Source organism: Trichechus manatus, unplaced genomic scaffold, assembly GCF_000243295.1.
Source record: "Trichechus manatus latirostris isolate Lorelei unplaced genomic scaffold, TriManLat1.0 scaffold00058, whole genome shotgun sequence".
Classification (NCBI taxonomy): Eukaryota; Metazoa; Chordata; class Mammalia; order Sirenia; family Trichechidae; genus Trichechus; species Trichechus manatus.
The window spans coordinates 4,197,378-4,221,550 of NW_004443994.1; the positions used below are offsets into that span (position 1 = coordinate 4,197,378).

At 41.1% G+C, this 24,173-nt stretch overlaps 1 protein-coding gene across 3 annotated transcripts in view; it reads left to right on the plus strand.

Moving 5' to 3' along the window:
* Positions 1–12,968, plus strand: part of LRRC8B (leucine rich repeat containing 8 VRAC subunit B) — an 83,237-nt gene extending 70,269 nt beyond the window's left edge. For all 3 annotated transcript variants that reach the window (XM_004378719.2, XM_023733388.1, XM_023733389.1), the window contains 2 exons: positions 1,287–3,451; positions 11,175–12,968. In XM_004378719.2, coding sequence (XP_004378776.1) covers positions 1,313–3,451; positions 11,175–11,447 — 2,412 coding nt within the window. In that variant the 5' untranslated portion in view covers positions 1,287–1,312 and the 3' untranslated portion in view covers positions 11,448–12,968. The remainder of the gene's footprint in view (positions 1–1,286; positions 3,452–11,174) is intronic.
* Positions 12,969–24,173: the final 11,205 nt, after the last annotated feature.

Below are 24,173 nucleotides of genomic sequence, written 5' to 3' on the forward strand. Positions count from 1 at the left end.
TGGTCCAGGAGAAGATGGTCAGGGGTATGTTGAGGCTGACCAGCACAACAGACAATATTAACAGATAGCAGGGCCTTTGCAGTGTGATTCTGGCATTCAAGCACAAAACCATTCCCTGGAAGAATAACTAATGAGAGAGAGAGAGAAAGCTACTAATACTGAGGTATATAGAGAAAATCTCAAGCCCAAGAAAGATGATAAAACTTGAGACCTAAGAAAATTCAGGAGAAACCCTTGGGTGTAAGGTCACAGCTAGACCAGCAACAAAGGGTGGCCATGCTTCTGTGATTTTTTTTTTATTTTTATTTTTTATAAAAGATACTTTATAAGACCCAAATATTTCCCTTTATCTGTCTTACTCTATGCCATCTTACAGGTGGTCTAGCTATTACTAACTAACAGTATTTCTAAAAATTGGTTTATGTAAGGCTGAGAAAAATTCCTAGGAGATTGTCTAAATACTTTTCAATAGGGAAATGCAAAAACCATCTTGTTTTTCTGACAGCAAAAAAAACTTAATAATAGAGTATGCCCTTCATCATTTATCATGTTAGTACTTGGAACCAAAACATTAAACATGAGAGAGAGGGTCCCCATTGTAGAGTGTTCTAATTGGGTTTTTCTCTCCTATCCCTTTTTAAGCTATTACTATTGTTTCCTAACTTTTAAATACTCTAAGTTGGACATGTACTTGTTATAGAGCAAGAGCTTGGAAGGAAAAGGAGAAAATGCATTAAATGCCATTTTGTGAGCATAGAATCAGTAGATTCCCTCCAAGCTTAAGGGATAGTTTTATAAAGTGGTGTTTCCTCAAAGGGGGTTCCTTGCGGTTATTACAACACAGCTCTAGGCTGTAGCTGATGCTTCAGACATGGGGGTGAGGCATGGAATAGAGCTTATTCAGACCTTTTGGAGGGACCGTTAGAAAACTGTAGGATAACAAGAAGTTTTCCCATTGTCAGTTGAAGAATTATTGGCTCCTGGTTTATGATTACCCAGCATGGAATCGAGATCCAGGAAGTAACTAGATAATTGCCTGAATTCTTGCCCCCATGCACCCTTACACGTCCAGTCTGACCTTCACCAGATAGTGTCCCATCTCAAGGACTTTACAGTGCAGAGTTGGGATAGCCTAAAATTTCAGGTGAAACCAGAAGACTATGTGCCGCTCAATCCTCTCTGTCTTCTAGGTTTTGCTCCCTGAGCTAAATTGTACAAGCATTAGAGTTCAATGCCTTCTTTGGGGCATTTGCTTCAGTGATTTTTCTTTTGTTTTCTTCTTCCAGTTTCCATACTTCTACAAGCAAAAGTCATGATTACACTAACAGAGCTAAAATGTTTAGCAGACGCCCAGTCATCTTATCACATCTTAAAACCGTGGTGGGATGTCTTCTGGTATTACATCACCCTGATCATGCTACTGGTGGCTGTGCTGGCTGGAGCGCTCCAGCTCACGCAGAGCAGAGTTCTGTGCTGTCTTCCATGTAAGGTGGAATTCAACAATCGCTGTGCCGTGCCTTGGGACATCCTGAAAGCCAGCATGAACGTGTCCTCTGACCGTGGGGCCCCACTCCCGCTCCCCCTCAGAATCCAGAACGACCTCCATCGGCAGCAGTACTCCTACATCGATGCTGTCTGTTACGAGAAACAGCTCCATTGGTTTGCCAAGTTCTTCCCTTACCTGGTGCTCTTGCACACGCTCATCTTTGCAGCCTGCAGCAACTTTTGGCTTCACTATCCCAGTACCAGTTCCAGGCTTGAGCATTTTGTGGCCATTCTTCACAAGTGCTTTGATTCTCCATGGACCACTCGAGCCCTATCGGAAACGGTAGCTGAGCAGTCCGTGAGGCCTCTGACACTCTCCAAGTCTAAGGTTTTGCTTTCATCCTCAGGGTGTTCAGCTGATGTTGATTCCAACAAGCAGTCGTTGCCCTACCCACAGCCAGGCTTGGAGTCAGCTAGCATAGAAAGCCCAACTTCCAGTGTCCTAGACAAGAAGGAGGGGGAACAAGCCAAAGCCATCTTTGAAAAAGTGAAAAGGTTCCGCATGCACGTGGAGCAGAAGGATATCATTTATAGAGTGTATCTGAAGCAGATAATAGTTAAGGTCATTTTGTTTGCCCTCATCATAACTTACGTTCCATATTTTTTAACCTATATCACTCTTGAAATTGACTGTTCCATTGATGTGCAGGCTTTTACAGGATATAAGCGCTACCAGTGTGTCTACTCCTTGGCAGAAATATTTAAAGTCCTGGCTTCATTTTATGTCATTTTGGTTATACTTTACGGTCTCACCTCCTCATACAGCTTGTGGTGGATGCTGAGGAGTTCCCTGAAACAATATTCCTTTGAGGCATTAAGAGAAAAAAGCAACTACAGTGATATCCCTGACGTCAAGAATGACTTTGCCTTCATCCTTCATTTGGCTGATCAGTATGATCCTCTTTATTCCAAACGCTTCTCCATATTCCTGTCGGAGGTCAGTGAGAACAAACTGAAACAGATCAACCTCAACAATGAATGGACAGTTGAGAAACTGAAAAGTAAGCTTGTGAGAAATTCCCAGGACAAGGTAGAACTGCGTCTTTTCATGCTCAATGGTCTTCCAGACAATGTCTTTGAGCTCACTGAAATAGAAGTGCTAAGCCTGGAGCTTATCCCTGAGGTCAAGCTGCCGTCCACAGTCTCTCAGCTGGTCAACCTCAAGGAGCTTCACGTGTCCCACTCCTCTCTGGTGGTAGACCATCCTGCACTGGTCTTTCTAGAGGAGAATTTAAAAATCCTACGCCTGAAATTTACTGAGATGGGAAAAATTCCGCGCTGGGTATTTCACCTGAAGAATCTCAAGGAACTTTATCTGTCAGGCTGTGTCCTGCCGGAACACTTGAGCACCATGCAGATGGAGGGTTTTCAGGACTTAAAAAACCTGAGGACTCTCTATTTGAAGAGCAGCCTCTCCCGGATCCCACAAGTCGTGACAGACCTCCTGCCTTCACTGCAGAAGTTGTCCCTAGATAATGAGGGAAGCAAATTGGTTGTGTTGAACAACTTGAAAAAGATGGTCAATCTGAAAAGCCTCGAGTTGATCAGCTGTGACCTGGAACGCATTCCACACTCCATTTTCAGCCTGAACAATTTGCATGAGTTAGACCTAAAAGAAAATAACCTGAAGACTGTGGAGGAGATCATTAGCTTTCAGCATCTCCAGAATCTCTCCTGCTTAAAGTTGTGGCACAATAACATTGCTTATATTCCCGCCCAGATTGGGGCATTATCTAACCTAGAGCAGCTCTATTTGGACCATAATAATATTGAGAATCTGCCTCTGCAGCTTTTCCTATGCACCAAACTATATTATTTGGATCTAAGCTATAACCATCTGACCTTCATTCCAGAAGAAATCCAGTATCTGAGTAATTTGCAGTACTTTGCTGTGACCAACAACAATGTAAGTAAATCCATTCTTCACTCAGCCGGTCTTTTGAGCATCTGTTGTGCTTGCAGTGTGTAATGTAGGGGGGAGAATGGACTTTAAGTCATACTAAGTGTCCTCTGAGCCTGGCCCAACTCCCACTTACTAGACATGTGACCGTGGACAAAAAACACGGCCATCAGTTTTTAACTCGCAAGTAAGTTGTCACAGAGAGTTTTTGAAAAAATATTTAAAGCATTTGGCACATAGTAGTTGCCCAACAAGTTATTCTCTTTCCCAATTTTCTACATTAATATCACAGTTTAAATATTTTAAACAAAACTAGTATTTTAACTTTAAACCATCTATAGTAGAGCTTAGTTTTTATTTTTGAAAGGTCTTAAATATAAAGTTTGGTACAACTCTTCAGCTTTTCAAATCTGTTGTAGGAGAATAACTTTTTTATTTAAAATGCCATGCTCATGAATTATTCACAAATCTTTTTTGTATTGTGGTAAGAAAGAATTGAAATCTACATGCATGCCTGGAAAGACAATTTAAAATGAAAGGCCTCGTTCTATAATGCAACACTAGGGCTTCTGGAAGCTTTTTTGAAACATCCCCGCTTGAAAATGAACCATAATTTGCAATAGTGAAGCCAAGTTAAGGAAAGCTTAACTTCACTGAAACAAGAAAAAAAAAATAAATGAGTACTTTCCTGGGTGAAAGCGATGCAAAAGGAGAGGAAGAAGTGAAAAGCCATGCTGATCTAAAGGGTAAGAGAGAGGATGAGGGTAATGTCCATTCAGGAAGAAGAAAGAACACTGTCAGAAATCAGGTCTGCCAAGGTCATGGAAGCTCCATAGACACATCCAAACCCCCTGAGGGACCAAATTACTGGGCTGAGGGCAGTGGAGACCATTGGCATAACATTTATAAGGAAAATATTCTACACTGTACTTTGGTGAGTAGCATCTGGGGTCTTAAAAGCCTGTGAGCAGCCATTTAAGATACTCCACTGGTCTCACCCCATCAGGAGCAAGGGAGAATGAAGAAAACTAAAGATACAAGGGAAAGATTAGTCCAAAAGACTAATAGTCCACAACTACCACGGCCTTCACCAGACTGAGTCCAGCACAACTAGATGGTGCTACCACCACTGACTGCCCTGACAGGGATCACAATAGAGGACCCCAGGCAGAGCTGGAGAAAAATATAGAACAAAATTCTAACTCACAAAAAAAGACCAGACTTACTGGTCTGACAGAGACTGAAGAAACTCCAAGAGTATGGCCCCCAGCAACCCTTTTAGCTCAGTAATGAAGTCACTCCTGAGATTCACCCTTCAGCCAAAGATTAGACAGGCCCATAAAACAAAATGAGACTAAAGGGGCACACAAGCCCAGGGGCAAGGACTAGAAGGCAGGAGGGGACAGGAAAGCTGGTAATAGGGAACCGAAGGGAGAGTGTTGACATGTTGTGGGGTTGTTAACCAATGTCATAAAACAATATGTGTACTAGCTGTTTAATGAGAAGCTAGTTCTGTAAACCTTTATCTAAAGTACAATAAAAAATACATAAAAGAAATCAGGTCTGCCAAAGGTACAACTGTTCTTCCTCTGGTTGAAAATGGGTGCTGTTCTTTTCTTCTACCCCACTCAAAATGTATATTATATCCTAGACTTTTTGTAATTTATATTCATGCTAAATATAGCTATGGGCATGGTGTTGACTAATAAACATATTAATCACCAGACGTTATTTTGGAAAACCATGGATTGTTGGAGAAATACAAAAAAATAGAAAGATGAGAGCACATTCATGCTGGTTTTTAAAACCCTGAGCCTTTATCACATGTAAAAGGATGCAGCCCATTCTAAGATAAATAAAAAATCTTCAGAAGGGAAGGACAACACACAATACAGGGGAAGTCAGCACAACTGGACTAAACCAAAAGTTAAGAAGTTTCCTGAGTATAACTGAACACTTCGAGGGACAGAGTAGCAGGGGCAGGGGTCTGGGGACCATGATTTCAGGGGACATCTAGGTCAATTGGCATAACAAAGTTTATTAAGAAAATGTTCTGCATCCCATTTGGGTGAGTGGTGTCTGGGGTCTTAAAAGCTAGCAAGTGGCCATCTAAGATGCATCAGTTGGTCCTGACCTTTCTGGAGCAAAGGAGAATGAAGAACACCAAAGACACAAGGAAAGTATTAGCCCAAGAGACAGAAAGGGCCACATAAACCAGAGACTACATCAGCCTGATACCAGAAGAACTAGATGGTGCCTGGCTACCACCAATGACTGCCCTGACAGGGAGTACAACAGAGAGTCCCTGATGGAGCAGGAGAAAAGTGGGATGCAGAACTCAAATTCACGTAAAGAGACCAGACTTAATGGTCTGACTGAGACTGGAGGGACCCCGGAAGACATGGCTCCCAGAATTTCTGTTAGCCCAGAACTGGAATCATTCCCAAAGCCAACTCTTCGGACATAGATTAGAGTGGACTGTAAGACATAAAGTGATACTCGTGAAGAGTGTGCTTCTTAGCTCAAATAGATACAGGAGACTAAATGGGCAGCTCCTATCCGGAGGCGAGATGAGAAGGCAAAATGGGACAGTAGCTGGTTGAATTGACATGGGAAATCCAGGGTGGAAAGGAAGAGTGTGCTGTCACATTGTAGGGAGAGCAACTAGGGTCCCATAACAATGTGTATAAATTTTTATATGAGAAACTAACTTGAACTGTAAACTTTCACTTAAAGCACAATTTAAAAAAAAATCTTCAAGTCTTAAAGGATTTAAGGTTTTAAAACTACTTTAGGATTGATCTAGACTAGCAGTGGTTTTTAAACCTTAGTGTACATCAGAATTACCAGAAGTGCTTGTTAAAAGCTTCTGCTGATTGCTGGGCCTTGCTCCCAGGGTTTCTGATTTCAGTAGGTCTGATGTGGGGCCTGAGAGTTTGCATTTCTAAAAAGTTCCCAGGTGAAGCTGATGCTACTGGTCTAATAACCACTAGTCTAGAGGTTATCATTTATGTTTTTTAATTATCCAGTTGACTAATATTAATATTTTGGTCACTGTGGATATTGATGGAGCCCTGGTGGCACAGTAGTTAAGAGCTATGGTGAGCTACAGCTACTAACCAAAAGGTCAGCAGTTCCAATCTACCAGCCACTCCTTGGAAACCCTATGGGACAGTTCTGCAGTTCCTGTAGGGTCGCTATGAGTTGGAATCGACTAGACAGCAACTGGTTTGGGTTTTGTTTCTGTTTTTTTAAATTTATTTTTTAATGGATATACATAATGAGGCCTGGTGGTGCAGTGGTTAAGCACTCGGCAGCTAGCCAAAAGGTCGGTCAGCAGCTGGAACCCACCAGCAGCTCCACAGGAGAAGGATGTGGCAGTCAGCTCCCTTAAAGATTACAGCCTTGAAAACCCTGTGGGGTAGTTCTACTCTGTTCCATAGGGTCACAATGAGTTAGAATCTACAACGGCAAGGGGTTTGGGTTGGCCCAAATGTTATGAACCGCTCCAATTTATATCTAGATCTTCCAACTTCCACATTCATGTATTCAATACATTTATTTAACTCCAAGATTTATAGCCAGAGGTGAATAATCTAGAAATTCCTTCTGAAGATTATTAATGTGACAATACTTGCTGTTGTTTTTGTCATCACTACTTAGAAATAGAAATAGTCAGCTTTGTTTCTTGAAATGATTGGATTTTATAGATTTAGTTAGCATGTCTTGAGATAGCATGTGTCATTGGCCGAAAAATAAGGAAATCTCATATTGAGAAGGATTCTGAAATGAGGTCCCAACTTCTGGGAAACAGTGGGGCATTTAATTATCAGTGTGTCTGTCACAGATATAAAAAGAGAACCATCCTGATTCTGGGGCCTCCAGTCCATTTTGCTGAAGACAGTTGATTGCCGGGAAATTCTAGGATACGGAGTCATAATGTAGCCATTATTTTTCTCATAGCAACTGTTATGGATTGAATTGTATCCCCCAAAAAGATACGTTGAAGTCCTAACCCCTGGTTCCTGTGAATGTGATCTGGTTTGGAAAGATGGTCTTTGAAGATGTTATCAGTTAGGTTAGCATGAGGTCATATTGGAGTAGAGTGGATCCTAATCCAATATGAGTGGTGTCCTATAAAAAAGGAAAAGAGACACAGAGGGAAGAATACCATGTAATGCTGTAGCTGCAAACCAAGGAAGTCCTGGAGCTACCAGAAGCTAGAAGAGAGACATGGAACAGATTTCTCCCTAGGAGCCTTCAGAAGGAATAAAAGGCCTACATACACCCAGAGTTTGGTCTTCCATCCTCTAGAATTGTGAGAAAATAAATGTCTGTTCTTAAAAGCCACCCAATTTGTGGTACTTTGTTACGGCAGCCCTAGGAAACTAATACAGTAAGCACTGTGATTAGGGAGTTTATTATCTCCCTCATAGGTCTGTAAACATTTCTTTTGATTTCTGAGAAGAAATTAGTGGTCCATTTGGATATTTTTTCCATCTCTGGCTCCTTTATTGTAAAGTCTAAGGAAGGGCATTCTGAATGAATTAGGTATAAATAAATGCTATTAAACGCTTTTATAAAATTTACTAGCCCAGGCAAAATGTGTGCGGTATTCTTGTAAACTTTGAGGCAAGTGATTTTTAAAGTTGTAAGTAGATTTTTCAGAATAAAATTGCTGAGTTGATGGAAAGTCTTACATCTCTTACAAAGTTTCCCAGCTTCCTTTAGAAAAATTGAATTAGTGTAGGTGAGCTGAGGTCCTGTGCCAAGAGCTGTGGGCTGACAGAGAGAAAGCCCCTGAGACGGACAGTTGGCACATTGGAAGTGTTACCACTAACCTCAGCCCTTGACTCACTTTCATAGGAGCAACATTGATGGGTCTTATAGCCTCTGGCCTAAGGGGCTGCCCCAGAGGCTATCTCTCATTGCCTCCTGAAATCCTCTCTCTGCTATCTAGCTGAGAAGTCACTAAAATCACAAATTTAGAGATTTTGAAAGGAGTTTGGTGAGAACCAGGTAGTGCTAATAGCCAGACAGAAGGAGGATGACAGGAATTGGCTTCAGGGTATTTACTCAATAGGAAGTCAGACCAATTAAGCAAGATACTTGCTGGGAATCTGGAAGTTGATTAAAGCAGAGAGACGTGGGATTCCCTGATGGAGCGCAGGTTAGGACACTCTTTTTCATAGCACCCATTGTTGTTAGCTGCCATCAAGTCGACTCTGATTCATGGAGACATTACATATAACAAAAACTTTGTCCGGTCCTGAGCCATTCTCAAGATCATCAGCATGTTTAAATCCATCGTTAAGGCTATTGTGTCAATCCATCTCACCAAGGATCTCCCATACCATTGTTGGCCCTCTGCTTCATGTGATGTCCTCCTCTAGCAATTGATCCCTCCCGATGACAAGTCCAAAGTAAGCAAGTCAAACAGTATTCTGTTGTGATCTGTAATGTTTTCATTGACTAATTTTCAGACGTGGATTGCCAGGCCTTTCTTCCTAGTCTATCTGTGTCTGGAAGCTCTACTGAAATCTGTCCACCCTTGCTGACTCTGCTGGTATTTGAAATACCAGTGGCATAGCTTCCAGCATCATAGCAACAGGCAAGCCACCACAGTATGACAAACTGACAGGTGGTGGACAGCACCCATTACAGACTAATGCTTTGTGTAATTGTTTAATGTTTCTCTCTCCCATTAGACCAGTGTTTCTCAACTGGGTGCAACTTTCCCCCCAGGGGACACTTGGCAATGCTTGGAGACATTTTTGCTTGTCACAAATGGAAGAGGGGTACCACCGTCATCTAGTGGTTGAAGGCCAAGGATGCTGCTGAATATCATATAATGCACAGGGCAACACCCCACAAGAATCATCTGGCCCAAAATTTCAGCAGTGCCAAGGTTGAGAAACCGTGCATTAGACTAAGCTTCTTGCAGGCTCATCTGCCGTGAGAGCACTTTATTCCCACCACTAGCTTGGAGCCTGGCATGTAAGGAAGCACTCACAATGCTGAGTACAAGTGAGCCAAGCCTTCCCTCCTTCCAGCCAGCGTGCCCTGAGTCGTTTCTTAGGCACCACAAGACAGTCTCAACCTTGAGCATATTGCACAAGTCTGATTTTTTTCTCTATTTGTGTGTCACTGATTTACCTCTGAGCTGCAGAAGTCTCTGCCCAGAATGGGCTGCTTTAGAAAGAGGTTACATTCTGCCTCACTTCTTAATATTGAAGTCTACATACACATGGTTTTGCATTCCATTCTTGAGAAGGAAAGTAAATAAAAGGGTAAATATTTTTCCTTTGCTTATACCTAATATTTCAGTGTACAATGATTATCTATATTGAATGCTGGTCTTAGCAATAGGAATCATGATGTTTATTTTCAAAGATGTCATACTCTGTGCGGGGTGATGGAGGAGAGGGGGATTTCCAACATAATAAACATTTTTTTAATGCAATTTGATCATTTGTAGTTTACATAAAGAATGGAAGCCTGAGCTTTGTTCATATAGTTCAATCATTTTTGGGAGATCATTTTATCTTTTTTGAGGAAAGACAGATCTGCTTCGCCCTGGACGCTGTCTCCCAGGGCTTCATTAGCACGTCCCCCTTTCATCCCTATTACTAACAAGGCCCCTTCCTGAACCAAGAAACCTCCATTGTTTCATGGTTGCATAGCTGTCCCTGCACCCCCTTCTCTAAAGATGTAGAGCACTATAGCATGGGGTGCCTCTCTCAGGGATCATGGCCATGAAGTGTGCAGTCCAGCTTTGCCCAGCATAGACTCACCTCTTGGTGGGTTGTTCAGGCTGCACCTCTTCTCTAGAGGGTTTTCCCAGTAAACCTTCTTTCAGGTCTGTGCTGTGGCTCCCTTAGAAATTCATATACAACCTACCCATCGTATACAGAAGCAACTCAGCTGAGCAGCTTTAAGGGTGGATACAATTGCAGGCTATTTATCATACTTAAAACTATTTCCTTGTTATATGAATTATTTAATTGAAACTGCCAGAGAACAAGAAGAGGATACTCAGATGCATGTGTGCGTGTATAGGGGAATGGAATGTCTGTTTATATATCATCATGCCTTGTCTCTACTTCTGCAGATTTGTTGTTTTGTTTTTAAAAATTGAGTTTTCAGTCTATACTGAGAAACACTGTAAGAAATAGCCTGTTTGTGTCAATTTTCAGGATGTTTTTGAGGATGTTGCTCATTACATTACATAGTAAATTCTTTATGAGGACCCTTGAGAACAATTTATTTCTGATCTAGGACTCAGGAATAATTGAGATTCTCCTGAGTTACAGATTTGTTTTTTATTTTAGGAACAATGAGTACGTAACTGACTGAGTTTTCTTTAAGAATTGCCTGTAGAATGTGTAGAGGCAGGTTTGTTGCTTACTCCTGTGAAGCAAAGGTTTAGAAGTTCATGGTACACACTTTTGTGCTGTCCTCAATCCTGACTCCAGGTAATACGCCTGCCCTTAATTTTGTTCCTTTCTTTCTTTCATTTACTTCAAACTCATCACCGCTAGTAGGCAACTCCAACTCATGGCGACCCCATGTGTGTCAGAGTAGACCTATGCTGCATAGGGTTTTCAATGGCTGATTTTTAAACCTCCAGAAATGTTTTCAGAATGAGGTAGGGGTATAAATAAATAAATATGTTATCATAGAGCATCCAAAACCAGTTTTACTAGCTTTTTTTTTTCCCCCTCTTCAGATTGAGATGCTACCAGATGGGCTGTTTCAGTGCAAGAAGCTGCAGTGTTTACTGTTGGGGAAAAACAGCCTCATGAGTTTGTCCCCTCATGTGGGCGAGCTGTCGAACCTTACTCATCTGGAGCTCATTGGTAATTACCTGGAAACACTTCCTCCTGAGCTGGAAGGCTGTCAGTCCTTGAAACGGAGCTGTCTGATTGTCGAGGAGAAATTGCTCAACACTCTTCCACTCCCTGTAACAGAACGTTTGCAGACATGCTTAGATAAATGTTGACCTAGAGGGAAGAGACCCCATGTCTCAAAATCATTTTTTAAGGTATACTTCCGGAGGTTTAAATGAGAAGTAAAATTGCCCAAATTGTAAGATGAAAAGTGGGCAGTGAGTATGACTAACCATAACCAAATGTCTTATTAAAGCAACTCAGTGTCTAGCCCTTAATTAAACAGGTAAAAAGGGTTAGCACTGAACTAAAGTTTTGTGAGTAGCTGATCTTTAACTAATGGAGGTGTTGCAAGAAGGACAGGTCAAGGCTAGAATGGGGGGCATGGAATTATTGAACCCCTACCTTGCAGTTTTTACATTGAAGGTTGTATGGGTGTTCTTTTCCTCTCCCTCCCCTAATCCATTACTTATTACACACTTGTTTAAACTGACTTCCTATTCTGATATTTATGACCAAGATCATAAAAACATCCAAATAAATGTCTGTGATATATCCTCACCGCTGCCTTTGATTAACATCTTTTTTTTCTAAGGCAGGGTACATTATGTTTGGCCGAATTCCTTCTTGGCATATTTTTCACTTCCTTTCCCAGCTTGCTTGACTTTTCCTTAATCTGGTTTTCTCTTAACAACAATGATGAACCCTGAGAAAATTGCTGCCTTTGGCCTTTGCATGGAACAAGAGCACGGTACTTAGGAGATTTCACCCTGGGGGCATCCTGAAAATTAATATATTCTCTAAAATTTCTTCTTGTCTATCATCAAAACCATTTTTATTTGCTAAGAATTTTTATATTAGATGTAAAACATAAATATTTTCTATTGCATAATTTTGGATTGAACATCTGTATGGAGAATATATGCATTTCTTCAAGAATTTACTTATTAATGTACTTGGTTTTGACTGCTTATGATTCTCATGTTTCTGTGCATTCAGCTCCAAAATGTTTTTCTGCTCTGCAGCTAATTACATCTGGTTAACAAAAGCCTTGTGTTCCGTGCACAGAAATATTTGGGGGGTTTCCTTGAGAGAAGATGGCCCATCATTTACCTCTCTCTTCCCTACTTGTTGTGCTATCGTACGGGTACAATTCTTAATTACTTACAAAAACTGACGGAGGGGAGAGGTACAGATCTGGATTTTTTTAATTGATTTTAAAACACTTTGTAGACATTTAATAAGATTTAAAAAAGAAAATACTTCTTTTCCTCCATCTGCTTGATCTCTAGATATGATTATAATGTAAAACACTCAGCTCCTATTTAGCGACTAAGATGAGTTCTCAAAGCTCACAAAGAAATAGATCCATTTAACGCTGAAATTCATCCCATGCCTTTGTCTAATTCTTCTGGAATACATTTTGCTCCCTTTTCTAAACAGCATTATGTTTGGCCTTTTATTATCATGCATATTGTAAAATGAATAAAATGGACTGACTCATTTTGGGGAAATATACATTTTTAATGTGTTTTTCTCTCATGGATCTAGACATTATGATGCCAGCTCATTTTTGGATGTAGCTATGAAGTAACCTATTAACTGCACCTAGACAAAACTGGAAAACACTATAGTTAAAGAGTACTATGAGGAGCCCTGGTGGTGCAGTGGTTAAGCGTTCAGCTGCTAATCGAAAGTTCAGCAGTTCAAACCCACCAGCTGTCCCTCAGGAGAAAGATGTGGCAGTCTGCTTTCATAAAGATTTACAGCCTTGGAAACCTTATGGGACAGTTATACTCTGTCCTGTAGAGTCGCTATGAGTCTTAATTGACTCAAAGGCAATGGTTTTTTTTGTTTGTTTGTTTTTTTGGTTTTTTTTTCTTTTAAACAGTGCTATAAGCATGGGAATTGTGGTGTGTGGTGAATATATTATTTTTACTTTGCCTGTTCCAGAAGATAAAAGTGAGCCTTTAAGTTGTGGCAAAATGTAGCTTCCCTCACTTACCATACTCCCCAGACTGAAGTTCAGAGGAAAGAATTGTTTGTTCACGTTAAATTAAAACTTGAATATTAGCTATAAAAAATATAAAATACCAAAAGCTGCCTAACACCTGAATATTTATTCTGAATGGGAAGAACCAGTGTAAAATTTTAATCCTTACCAAAACTTGCCTTTGGTCAGAACATTCAGGTTCTCAGGGACCCAGGCATAACTGATGAAACTTTCTTCCAGGACTTCAGAAAACAGATTCTGACTATATTCAGGGTTTTTTGTTATTTTCATTTTTTTATGAGTTGATGATCATTTTATTGTTCATGTTTGTTTCATAATAGAATTGCCATGTGTTCTGATTCCAGTGTTGGATAGCATTACCTTAAGTTTTGGATGTGAATGTGAGATACATGGCGAGGTATTTAATTTTTTTTTTTTTTTTTTTTAAACAATAATTAGCCATGATATGTAAGAAAAATCCCACCCTGTCCTGTAAGGAAGTAGCCCTGGTGGTGTAGTGGTTAAGAGCTCAGCTGCAAACCAAAAGGTAGGCAATTCAAATCCACCAGCCGCTCTTTGGAAACTCTATGGGGCAGTTCTGCTCTGTCCCATAGGGTCCCTATGAGTCGGAATCAACCCGACAGCAACAGGTTTCGTTTTAGCCTATAAGGAAGAGTTTTCAAAACATGAAATTCAAATTTGCTTCCATTCACTCGATAAACTAGAACACCATGACGAGGTTCAACTGCAAAAATCATTGGCTAAGTCTTCCTTACCACCTCTCTAAATTTCAGGAAACAATTTACTAGCAGGATCAATCATGAATATTGTAAACTGCTTCCCACACTCTAGGATATAGTTTGTGGTGCAACTGTTGTTCTGATGCCATAGTTAATTTATAAATTTTGTCCTCTTTATTTTTTTTTGATCTTATTGAAGATTTAATAAGTGTTTAGGTAGCTTTTGAAAGGATGTATCGCTGATAAACTCTAGAGACTACCACTTGACATACAAAAATTTGATGTTAAAACCACCTCTACTGCATTTCTGGAGCATATCTTTATTTCATTAAGAGAATTTTAAATGAAGAAAATGAAGTTTATTAAAGTATCATTATGATACATTAGTTAGCATTTGTTTCCAAGAATGTGTAGTGCATTTTCCACAAAATAAATGTAGGTGTTAATCAGAGCAAAAGCTTATGGCTTATGCTAGCAAGAGCATTGGTTCATTTTATTTGCACACAAACATAAAGCTACAAACACATACATACAGACACACATCCCCCCATGTAGGCAAAATGTAACATATTAGGTTCTGATAGTTCAGTATTTTTTTCCAAAGTTGCAATAGGTTGTAGGTTAATGCTAAGGATATTATTTCTTTTTTATTTATTACTTGTAATCATTGAATGTTCTTTTCCCTTAATGATGGCTTTTAAAAGTAAAAGTGAATGCTCAATATCAGTTTGAGAACCTACATGTTATGAGCATTCCTGGAAAAGCTGTAATGTTTTCTTCTTAACCTACATCAGGATACATCTGTGTGGTACATAGATACTGTATCTCCATTCTTCATCGTCAGTCTTAATCTTCTCCCCCTGGATTTCACCATATTTCACTGTCACTTAACAAACTTTTATGTTAAACAGGGTAAAAATAGAGATCCTCAGGGTCTCCATGCTGTGGCACAGCTCTGATGTGAGTGCTGTGGTAAGCTACAGTGATTTATTGGCATACATTATCATTTGACGGTGAAAATATTTGTTTCTGTTCAAGTGTTTCATGATTCAAATTTTGTGCGTTTAATTAAAGTATTGCATAATCTTGCTTGGTTCAGAAACCGTTAAAATGATCAAACAATTATTCTATGGATTTATAGCTTTATTTCCCTGTGTTTTCAGTAGAATTTTCTTTCCATCTTTACATCTCTTAGCATGGTCCTACTCACATATTTTGTTTTCCTTTACTCACCCACTCTATAAATTACTTTGGCCAGTGCTTGTGTAGTAACAGAATATATTTGTGCTGAAGGACTTGCAGTGATATTTAAGAATGTATATGTTTGGGGAAAAACCAGATAGCCTACAATTATGCCATCCCTGCAGTATCTAGAGCTGATCCTATGATCCTTCCTCCCTGCCAGAGGTATGAGAACATAACTGTAGGTCCACTTTGTTTTCAGTCACTGTATATTACATCAGAAACTGTGTTTCTTTCTTTCTGGAGACAAGACAAAGGCTGGTGGTAAAGGGGAGGAGTTGTTTTGCATCCTGGTTTGTATTATGAAGACATTATGTACACGAAATGGTATAAACCAATAACTGTTGCAAAAGGCCCTGCATATAATTATTTCTTCTCCTCAGCTCACTGAAGGCTGAAGCAGTGAAAAAACCACAGCCCTATTTAATTTGTTTCTTCCTGTTTCTTGTCCATCATTTCTGCAGCTACTGGGAACTGTCTTTAAGTACCTTTAGTAATGGACTGCATTGTCTTCAGCTTTTTTTAATATGGACAATATCATCAGCACTAAAACATTAACAGAATATGCGAGCCAAAATACTGAATCCAGATCGCTTCCCATGAAACTTAATTCATATTTAATTTTGCATTTGACTTGTATAATACACTACTGCTGAGAAAAGCAATTGTGAACGCCTTCTGCATGTTGTATATTATCTCTAACAAAGACAGTACAATTTCTAAAATATAAAGAAGTGTAGAGCTAGAGTGTATGTGCTCATGTGTATATATGTTGTGGATAAACCTAAAAAAGGAAGCTTATGAGGATTTTTTAAATTCTTCAAGTGTTTTACTCAGTGAAACAATGGGCCAATTAGTTTGTTAGCTTCACAGTGAAGTCTAGCATTTTTTTATTTTATCTTTGTCACATATTTGGAAACATGTATACAGTCAATTTTTGCTTCTGGTAATGAATTATTAGAAAATGTAAGATTTTGTAGTTTTGGCCCTCAGATTTACCATGTAAATCTGCACTTTTGTGGTAAATCCCTTTGCTTGAGATTCAGTAGCTTTTGGTAAACTTTATTGTTTTTAAAGTTCCTTTTGTGTAAAATAAAGATTCAATTTTTATAATAAATGGCAAATTAAAACAGATTAAATGTTGAAAGAAGTTGACTAGTTTTTACCTGTGTTCGTTTATTAGGGTCCAGGCTCCGAAAGTGCTTCCCTTCCTCTTCCCACACCTCCCTGTACAGTTGGACTGTTACATTATTCCCAAATGATATGTTTTAGGTTTACATGTGAGTCTCATGACAGTAGTATGAGTTTTCAAAATATGCTTCACTGGTCGCAAAAATAGCAAGCACCTGAAAAGACCTGGATTGATCCTAGAATACACTGTGTATGTGGGGGGATGGGGGTGAAATCTGTCCCTTTACTAATGGATCCATCTTTCCAATAGTGTTTATCCTTAGAATTAGTCAGGGGCTGATAGCCACAAACCAACTCCCTCCTTCCCTTCTTGGCTTTCCTTTCTCCATTCACTATTCGCTTAGCACTATAGGATCACTATGAGCTGGAATCAACTCAACGGCAATGGATTTGGTTTGGTTTTGGTTAACCTGAAAGGTGGAGCAGATTAAAGCTAAAGAATTGTAAGACATGAAATACTGAGAAGTTTAGCAAAGGGAGAAAAAATTGAGTAATTATGTAAAATATAAATGATAGTTTGGTCCTTTGGATAGAAGACATTCTGAAATCTCTCAAACACGCATACACACCTGCAGGACCATGTTAGAAAGCTGATACCCAGAACTTTTCTCTGCTGGAGAAGGGAACTTGATATGTACTGGACCAGATTCTGAGGGAAAGTGACTCTGCTTTTTGAGTTTTTTTAAAGGATGGATTGCATATAAGCCAGATGGCCAATATTGTTCAGGGGGAAAAAAATCTGATAACTTCGAAAAAGGCTTTCAATCCATGACTAAGTGCCTTAGAAAAGAAGGAAATAAATCTGGTGCCTGACTCCAGGCATCAACAGCCTTTCAGAGACTGCTAGGTGCTTTAAGATACAGTGTCCTGTGCTAACAGTCTGAGGGCAGTAATTGTGGATTCATGTACCTCAGGATGGCATCCATTTCCACATGTCAGAATGGCTTTTAACAATGCAGTGAAGGGCTTGTCCATGGAAGAGAGAGAGGTTGTAAAGACACAACTGGCCACGTTGGTGCTGGTGAGGGAAAGATTTGATCCTCTTAGAGCTGTGATGTTTCACTAGTTTTCTGCTCCCTTCTCCTCTGGGCAATCTGTTCCCACTTCCTCTGAGATCCAGAGCAAAGAAGCTGTTAATCAAAGGGCACAAAGACAGACCTTGAACTCAAGCCACATGTTTACATAAGAGTGTATATATCCACATGCCAAAGAAGGATTAAAAGTTATTTTCTAACATGGTGTAGCCTGTTTTTTAAAGAATAAATCTCTCTCTTCACCTTATGTTGTCCCCCTCATTTTCTTGAGTCTTTCTGCCTCCAAAATACCAGTGCTTCTGTAGAGCTGCCTCTCTGCTACTGAGTAGATGTTCAAATTATTTCTTATAGTACCTGTACATTTTTTACATCATTTTACAATGTCCTGGTGGCGCAGTGGTTAAGAGCTACAACTGCTAACCAAAAGTTCTGCAGTTCAGATCCACCAGCTGCTCCTTGGAAACCTTATGGGGCAGTTACTACTATGTCCTATAGGGTCACTGTGAGTCGAAATCGACTCGATGGCAATTGGTGGTGTGTGGTGGAATGTTTATTTAGAGTCCTTGGGTGGTGCAAAGCAGTCTGCTAACCAAAAGTTTGGAGGTTTGTGTCTACCCAGAGGCACTTCTGAAGAAAGGCCGGGCAACCTACTTCTGAAAAACCAGCCATTGGAAACCCTATGGAACACAGTTCTCTGACACACATGGGGTCGCCATGAGTCAGGATGGACTCAACAGCAACTTGTTTGTTTTGGCTTTTAATGTTTGTTTATGTTGGGCTCAACCCACAACATTTTTTACTCCCTCTGCTGCTGAGATAGAAAAAAATAGAAGCATGCCCAGTTATACCCACTAGTAAGGAAGCATAACTCCAGGTTCTTTGTCTTGGGAAAATAACACTCAACGCTAAAAAAATCTTTTCATAATTCTCTACCTTCTGAACCAACATAGCTTCTCTCTGCTTTCCTTTAACACCAACCAACCTTGTTAATCCCATTTCCTCATTGACTCATCACTTCTTAGCCCGCTTCTACCCATCTCTCCTCATGCCCAAGGTTCTGCCCCCTTTGCTAATTTCTTTTACAAAGATCTCTAGTTACTTATTTGCCAAATACAGCGACTTCTGCTTTCCTATGCTTCATTTCTGTGGGGACTTAACTTGTTCCATCTTCTTACCCATGGAGTGAGGGCCTCACAACGCTTGGTATAAATGATATATAAAGTTATGAAGCAGCCCTCACAGTGGAAGAGTTAAGTTTTGGAGCCCAGCTTCTTTCTGATGTCTTCCTTAAGCCACAACATCCCAGTTTCTCCTTGCCTTCCCTTTATCAGATCCAGCACCCAAGATAAAATCTTGAGAATTAAACAGCCCTCACAATCTCAGTGAGTCCATCCCAAATGAGAGGCACATAGCAAGACCCACCAGACAGACGTGGGTGCTCTGGCAGGCAACAATTTGGTGTCCCTATAAAAACCATTATTTGAATATTTACTCAACATGTATTTGACAGAGGTGGGGTAACTGGTTTTCTATTAGCAAAAATCATGAACCTCTACGTCAGCTGTCTTCTTGTTCACTTCTCCAAAACAGAACTTGCAAAAGAGTTATGTAGAAATTATTAGGTTGTACCACATGAAATGAGTATAGCCATGACTATTCTAAACAAGAATCAGCAAATTGCCATTTTGGTGTGAAAGGCTATTTCTCCCTTGAAACATCCTTTCACACCAAAATGGTGATTTGAAATGATTCTCAGTCATTAGGAGCCCTGGTGGGACAGTGGTTAAGCGTTCGGCTGCTAACCAAAAGATGGGCAGTTTGAATCCACCAGCTGCTTCTTGGAAACCCTATAGGGGAGTTCTACTCTGTCCTATAGGGTCACTATGAGTCAGAATTGACTGGATGGCAGCAGCTTTTGGCTTCTCAGTCATTAACGAGTAGGTGGAAATGTTTTCTTTCTGGAGTTTCTGAAACTGCACCACTAGGGGGGGCCAGACTCCACCTGTGTGAAGGGAGTTTCCTTCTAGTCTTTCCCTGAACTGGTGCTGGATTCACATCCTTGTCTTGTTGCCTCTGTTGCACCACACAAGGAAACTGCTCAGATCATTATGGAGAGAAAAGAGCAGTTCTCTGTTATGCTCTTCCTAGTTGATTGAGCCACCCTCTTCACAACAGATTAAGCCAGTCACAGGCTGTTTCTCTGTGAAAAGGGAAAGCCTGAAGAAGCAAAGTGAAGGAGAATTGATTCAGTCTTCACTACGAGGGCTGAGGAAAAGTTGCTGGGCTTGTGATACCTATTCTGCTGAGCAGAACAATGCAAATGGTGATCCCCTTCCTGGGCACAGTGTAGTACAAAACACTGTAGGCTCGTGTCCCCATTTCACATATAAGAAAACAAGGTTCTGAAAAAAATCTGTTGTCATTGAGTCCATTCTGACCCATGGCAACCCCATGTGTGGCAGAGTAGAACTGTATTCCATAAGGTTTTCAGTGGCTGATTTTTCAGAAGTAGATCACCAGGCCTTTCTTCCACAGTGCCACTGGGTGGATTCGAACCTCCAAGTAGTAGAGTACAAACCATTTGCATTACCAAATAGTCACCATTATTGAGAACTATTTAAGCACCTGCCACAGGCTTTATAAGCATCAGTAATGCTTAAAACTATGACGTATCTCCACTTTCTAGATGAAGAAATATGTTCAGGCAGGTTAAATGACTTATTAGATTATGTAATTTGTGTATGACAGAGCCAGGTTTTGAGCTGAGAACTCTGTAGCCCCAAATCTCTGCGTTTTGTACACTGCACACTACCAAGGTTGTAACGCTAGTAAGTGGCAGAACTGTGAGCACAGCCTAGGGCCTTTGACATCTAATCCAGTATTCTTTACAGTGTGCCGACACACAAAGTTTTAAACACCCTGTATACAAATATAATTTCATCCAAAGGACTATTTTTAAACTTTGTAGTTATTTTTTAACATGCATTGTTTTTATTTTAATGTCTTAAAAAATCTTTGAGCACATTTGCCATTTGTTCTCATTAGAAGAACGGATTGTCATGCTGGACTTCTGACCCTGCAAGTGATGTTAGACAAAGACCCCATCATGAAAAAGAGCTATCATTTTGTCTTTTTTGTTTCAAGTTGCAGATGAGGCTCCCAGTCAGTTTGGGTTTGATTCAGAATTGCAGTACCAGTCTAGCTCTCTGAGAGTCCTGATTTATTATAAGAAAAATGCTGGCAGACATTTTCGACTTGCAAAATGACTACCAATCACTGTTGAGACTGAATTCGTTCTTCCACTGCTGATTTAGACATTTTAGAGAGGAGGAGGGATGAATTATGCTATCCTTACGGAATTCATGCTGTGTTCCAGATAGGAGGCTGTCTTCCCCCAAGATGATGGTGTCTCCCTGGATTTGCTCCTGGCTGAACGCACTGCTGAGCAGGGAGAAAGCCTGCACCCACACTCTAAGAACCCACTTCCTTGTAGCACTGGTTCACTTGGCATTTCCCCTGTCGGTTCTTTAAAATGTTGGTCCTTGGAAGCCTGGGGCATGTCAGCCACACCGAAAGTAACCCAGATCAGCTGTCTCCTGGGCACATTCACACAGTGGGACTGCAGGTCTCAGATGCCCCCTTCCCACTCCCCTCACCTGAGCCCTGCAATGAAAGGAAGATGATTTGCCAAGTGACGTTTCCTGGACTTTGCTCAATCACATTAGCTGCTTTTAATTTTCTTCTAGAAGATAAAAGAAATTGACCCTTCTCCTCCTTTTTTCTTTTCTTTTTGATGGTGAGTCTAATACCTCCAGCTTAGCAAAGAGTGCCACAGAGCTTTTTTTTCTGCATGGCTGGAAAGGAGCCAAATGGTGTGGGTGCTGCCTCAGATAACAAGTGAAGGTCCAGACTGAGATGAGGACCGGCAGAATGTACAGGAAATTAACACACTTCTCAGGGTGAGCTGTGGCCCTCAGCACCACAATGTCAGAATGCTCTGGAATTTGGCAGTATCAAGGAAGCTGGAGGCTGTCTCACAGTGGGAGAGATAGTTGTATCTTGTGACCTCTGGGCTTCAGAGCCAGCCCTGGTAAAGCTGCCATTTCCTGTATGATCTGCCTTATGTCAGTGTGCACAGGGCCCCCAGCCTAACTGAGCCTAACGATGAGGTGGGCCTACATGTTCTTCCAGCTCCAATATTCTGATCTACCCAAAATGCTCAGTGCACGGGAAGTGTTGCTCAGGGTTCGTAATCAGTAATTTTCTTAAGAACTTGAGCATGTCATACTTTTTTTTCCAGCTTTTGAAATGATTTACTTTTATGACATATGAGACAATTTTAGGCACTGAGGAACCTAAAGCAGAATAGCACATGAAGGAGGATGTACTTATTTTAAAGGGCTATTCTGCAACGTCCTCAACCACCGCCTAGTCACGGAGAGCCAGGTATACACAGTGAAGAGAAGCTAAACCAGGGCAGGTAGGAAAATCCCCAGGAGGACCTTTGTGATGCTCAGGTTACAGTTCCCAGTATATAGAAATGTCCTGAGGTTGCACAGGTAGAAAGGTGACCTGTGAGCTACTTGGCTTTCTTGGGCTTTAAAACCAGAGCTTGAAATGTGAGGCTGACCCGTCAATGCTGGCATTTAGCCCAGAGTCTGACCTGAAGCTAACAGATACCTCAGGGTTAAGTTCTCAAGTTTTTGTTCCATGGGGCTCAGAGCCTGAGTATCCAGTCAGCTAACAGTCTCCTAGTTGAGGAGATACACCTCCAGGCTTGGGTGCGCTGAGAGGTGTCAGCTCCTGCCTGGCCTTTGAGTACAACCCCACCTGGGTGCCAGCTCCCAGAGCAGACTATGTGCCCAAGAGGCTCACCTGACATGCTGTAGGCACTCCTGCAGCTGGCTATGCTAGGCACCTCCTCTGCACTCTGGTGCCCAGCCCAAGACTGCTGCAGGTCTAGGGAGGGCTCTGCTCTGCCTGGAGGAAGAGAAGGCAAGGCTGTTATCCTGAACAGAGCCGGACTGCCATCTGGTGTCTGGTGAGGCCCTCAGTTCCAACCTGGATCGAGGGCATATCTCCACCAGAAACCACTGAGCAAGCTTAAATCTCTGAGCCTCAGTTTCCTCTCCTGTAAATGTAAGCTTTATTTTACAAATAATGAGTGTATTACCAAACGAGCTATGGCTAAGCCCTCAGCTGCTAACTGAAAGGTCAGAAGTTCGAACCCACCAGCCACTCCATGGGAGAAAAGAACTGGTGATCTGCTTCCATAAAGATTACAGCCTTGGAAACTCTATGGGGCAGTTCTATTCTGTCCTATAGGGTCACTATGAGTCAGAATCGACTCGGTGGCCCTCAACAACTATAAACCAGGTGCTGCCTTGGGTACTGAAGATACAATGGGGACAATGAGGACAAGACAAGTAGGTCCCCACCCTCATGGAAACAAAACCTCACAGGGCCTTAGGAGGATTCCATGACATAATGTATGCAAAATGCTTAGCATACTGTCTAATCTTAGTGGGTGCTCACTACATATGAGCGCTAATAATTTTTTCTCCAAAGCCGGTACAAAATCTTAATTTAAAAAAAATGCCCTTTCCCATCTCAGTCTTTCCACAAGAATTTCCTCTGCCTAGAAGTCTCTTCCTCACTCCCCCTTGCCTAGGTAACTCCTGCTTTTCCAACTGTCAGCTTAAATAGTCACTTCCTCAATGTAACCCCTCCCTGAGCTTCAATCCATGTTTAGGTCCCACTGTTGTGTGTTCCCATGGCAACCAGCACTTGAGGTAGTCACCACTTTGGTGACTGTTGTTAGCTGCCATTGAGTTGTGTGGGTTTTTTTTTTTTTTAATTGTGCTTTAGGTGAAAGTTTACAATTCAAGTCAGTTTCTCATACAAAAATTTATACACACATTGCTATGTAACCATAGTTGCTTTCTTTATAATGTGACAGCACACTCTTCCTTTCCACCTCTGATTTCCCATGTCATTCGACCATCTGCTGACCCTCTCTGCCTTCTCATCTCGCCTCTGGACAGGAGCTGCCCACTTAGTCTCATGTATCTACTTGAGCTAAGAAGCACACTCTTCACAAGTATCACTTTATGTCCCCATAGTCCAGTCTAATCTTTGTCTGAAGAGTTTGCCTCGGGAATGGTTTCAGCTCTGGGCCAACAGACAGTCCAGGGGCTGTGTCTTCTGGGGTCCTTCCAGTCTCAGTCAAACCATTAAGTCTGGTCTTTTTACTAGAATTTGAGTTTTGCACCCCACTTTTCTCCTGCTATGTCAGGGACTCTGTTTTGTGTTCCCTGTCAGGTCGGTCACTGGCAGTAGCAGGGCACCATCTAGTTCTTCTGGTTTCAGGATGATGGAGTCTCTGGTTTATGTGGCCCTTTTTTCTCTTGGACTGATATTTTCCTTGTGTCTTTGGTGTTCTTTATTCTCCTTTACTCCAGGTGGCTACTGCTGTTAAGTTGACCCCCTGACTCATGGCATTCCCTTGCATAACAGGATTGGACTATTGTGATCCATAGGTATCTCATTGGCTGATTTTCAGAAGTAGATCACCAGGACTTTCTTCTTAGTTTCTTAGTCTGGAAGTTCCACGGAAGCCTGTTCAGCATCACAGCAACA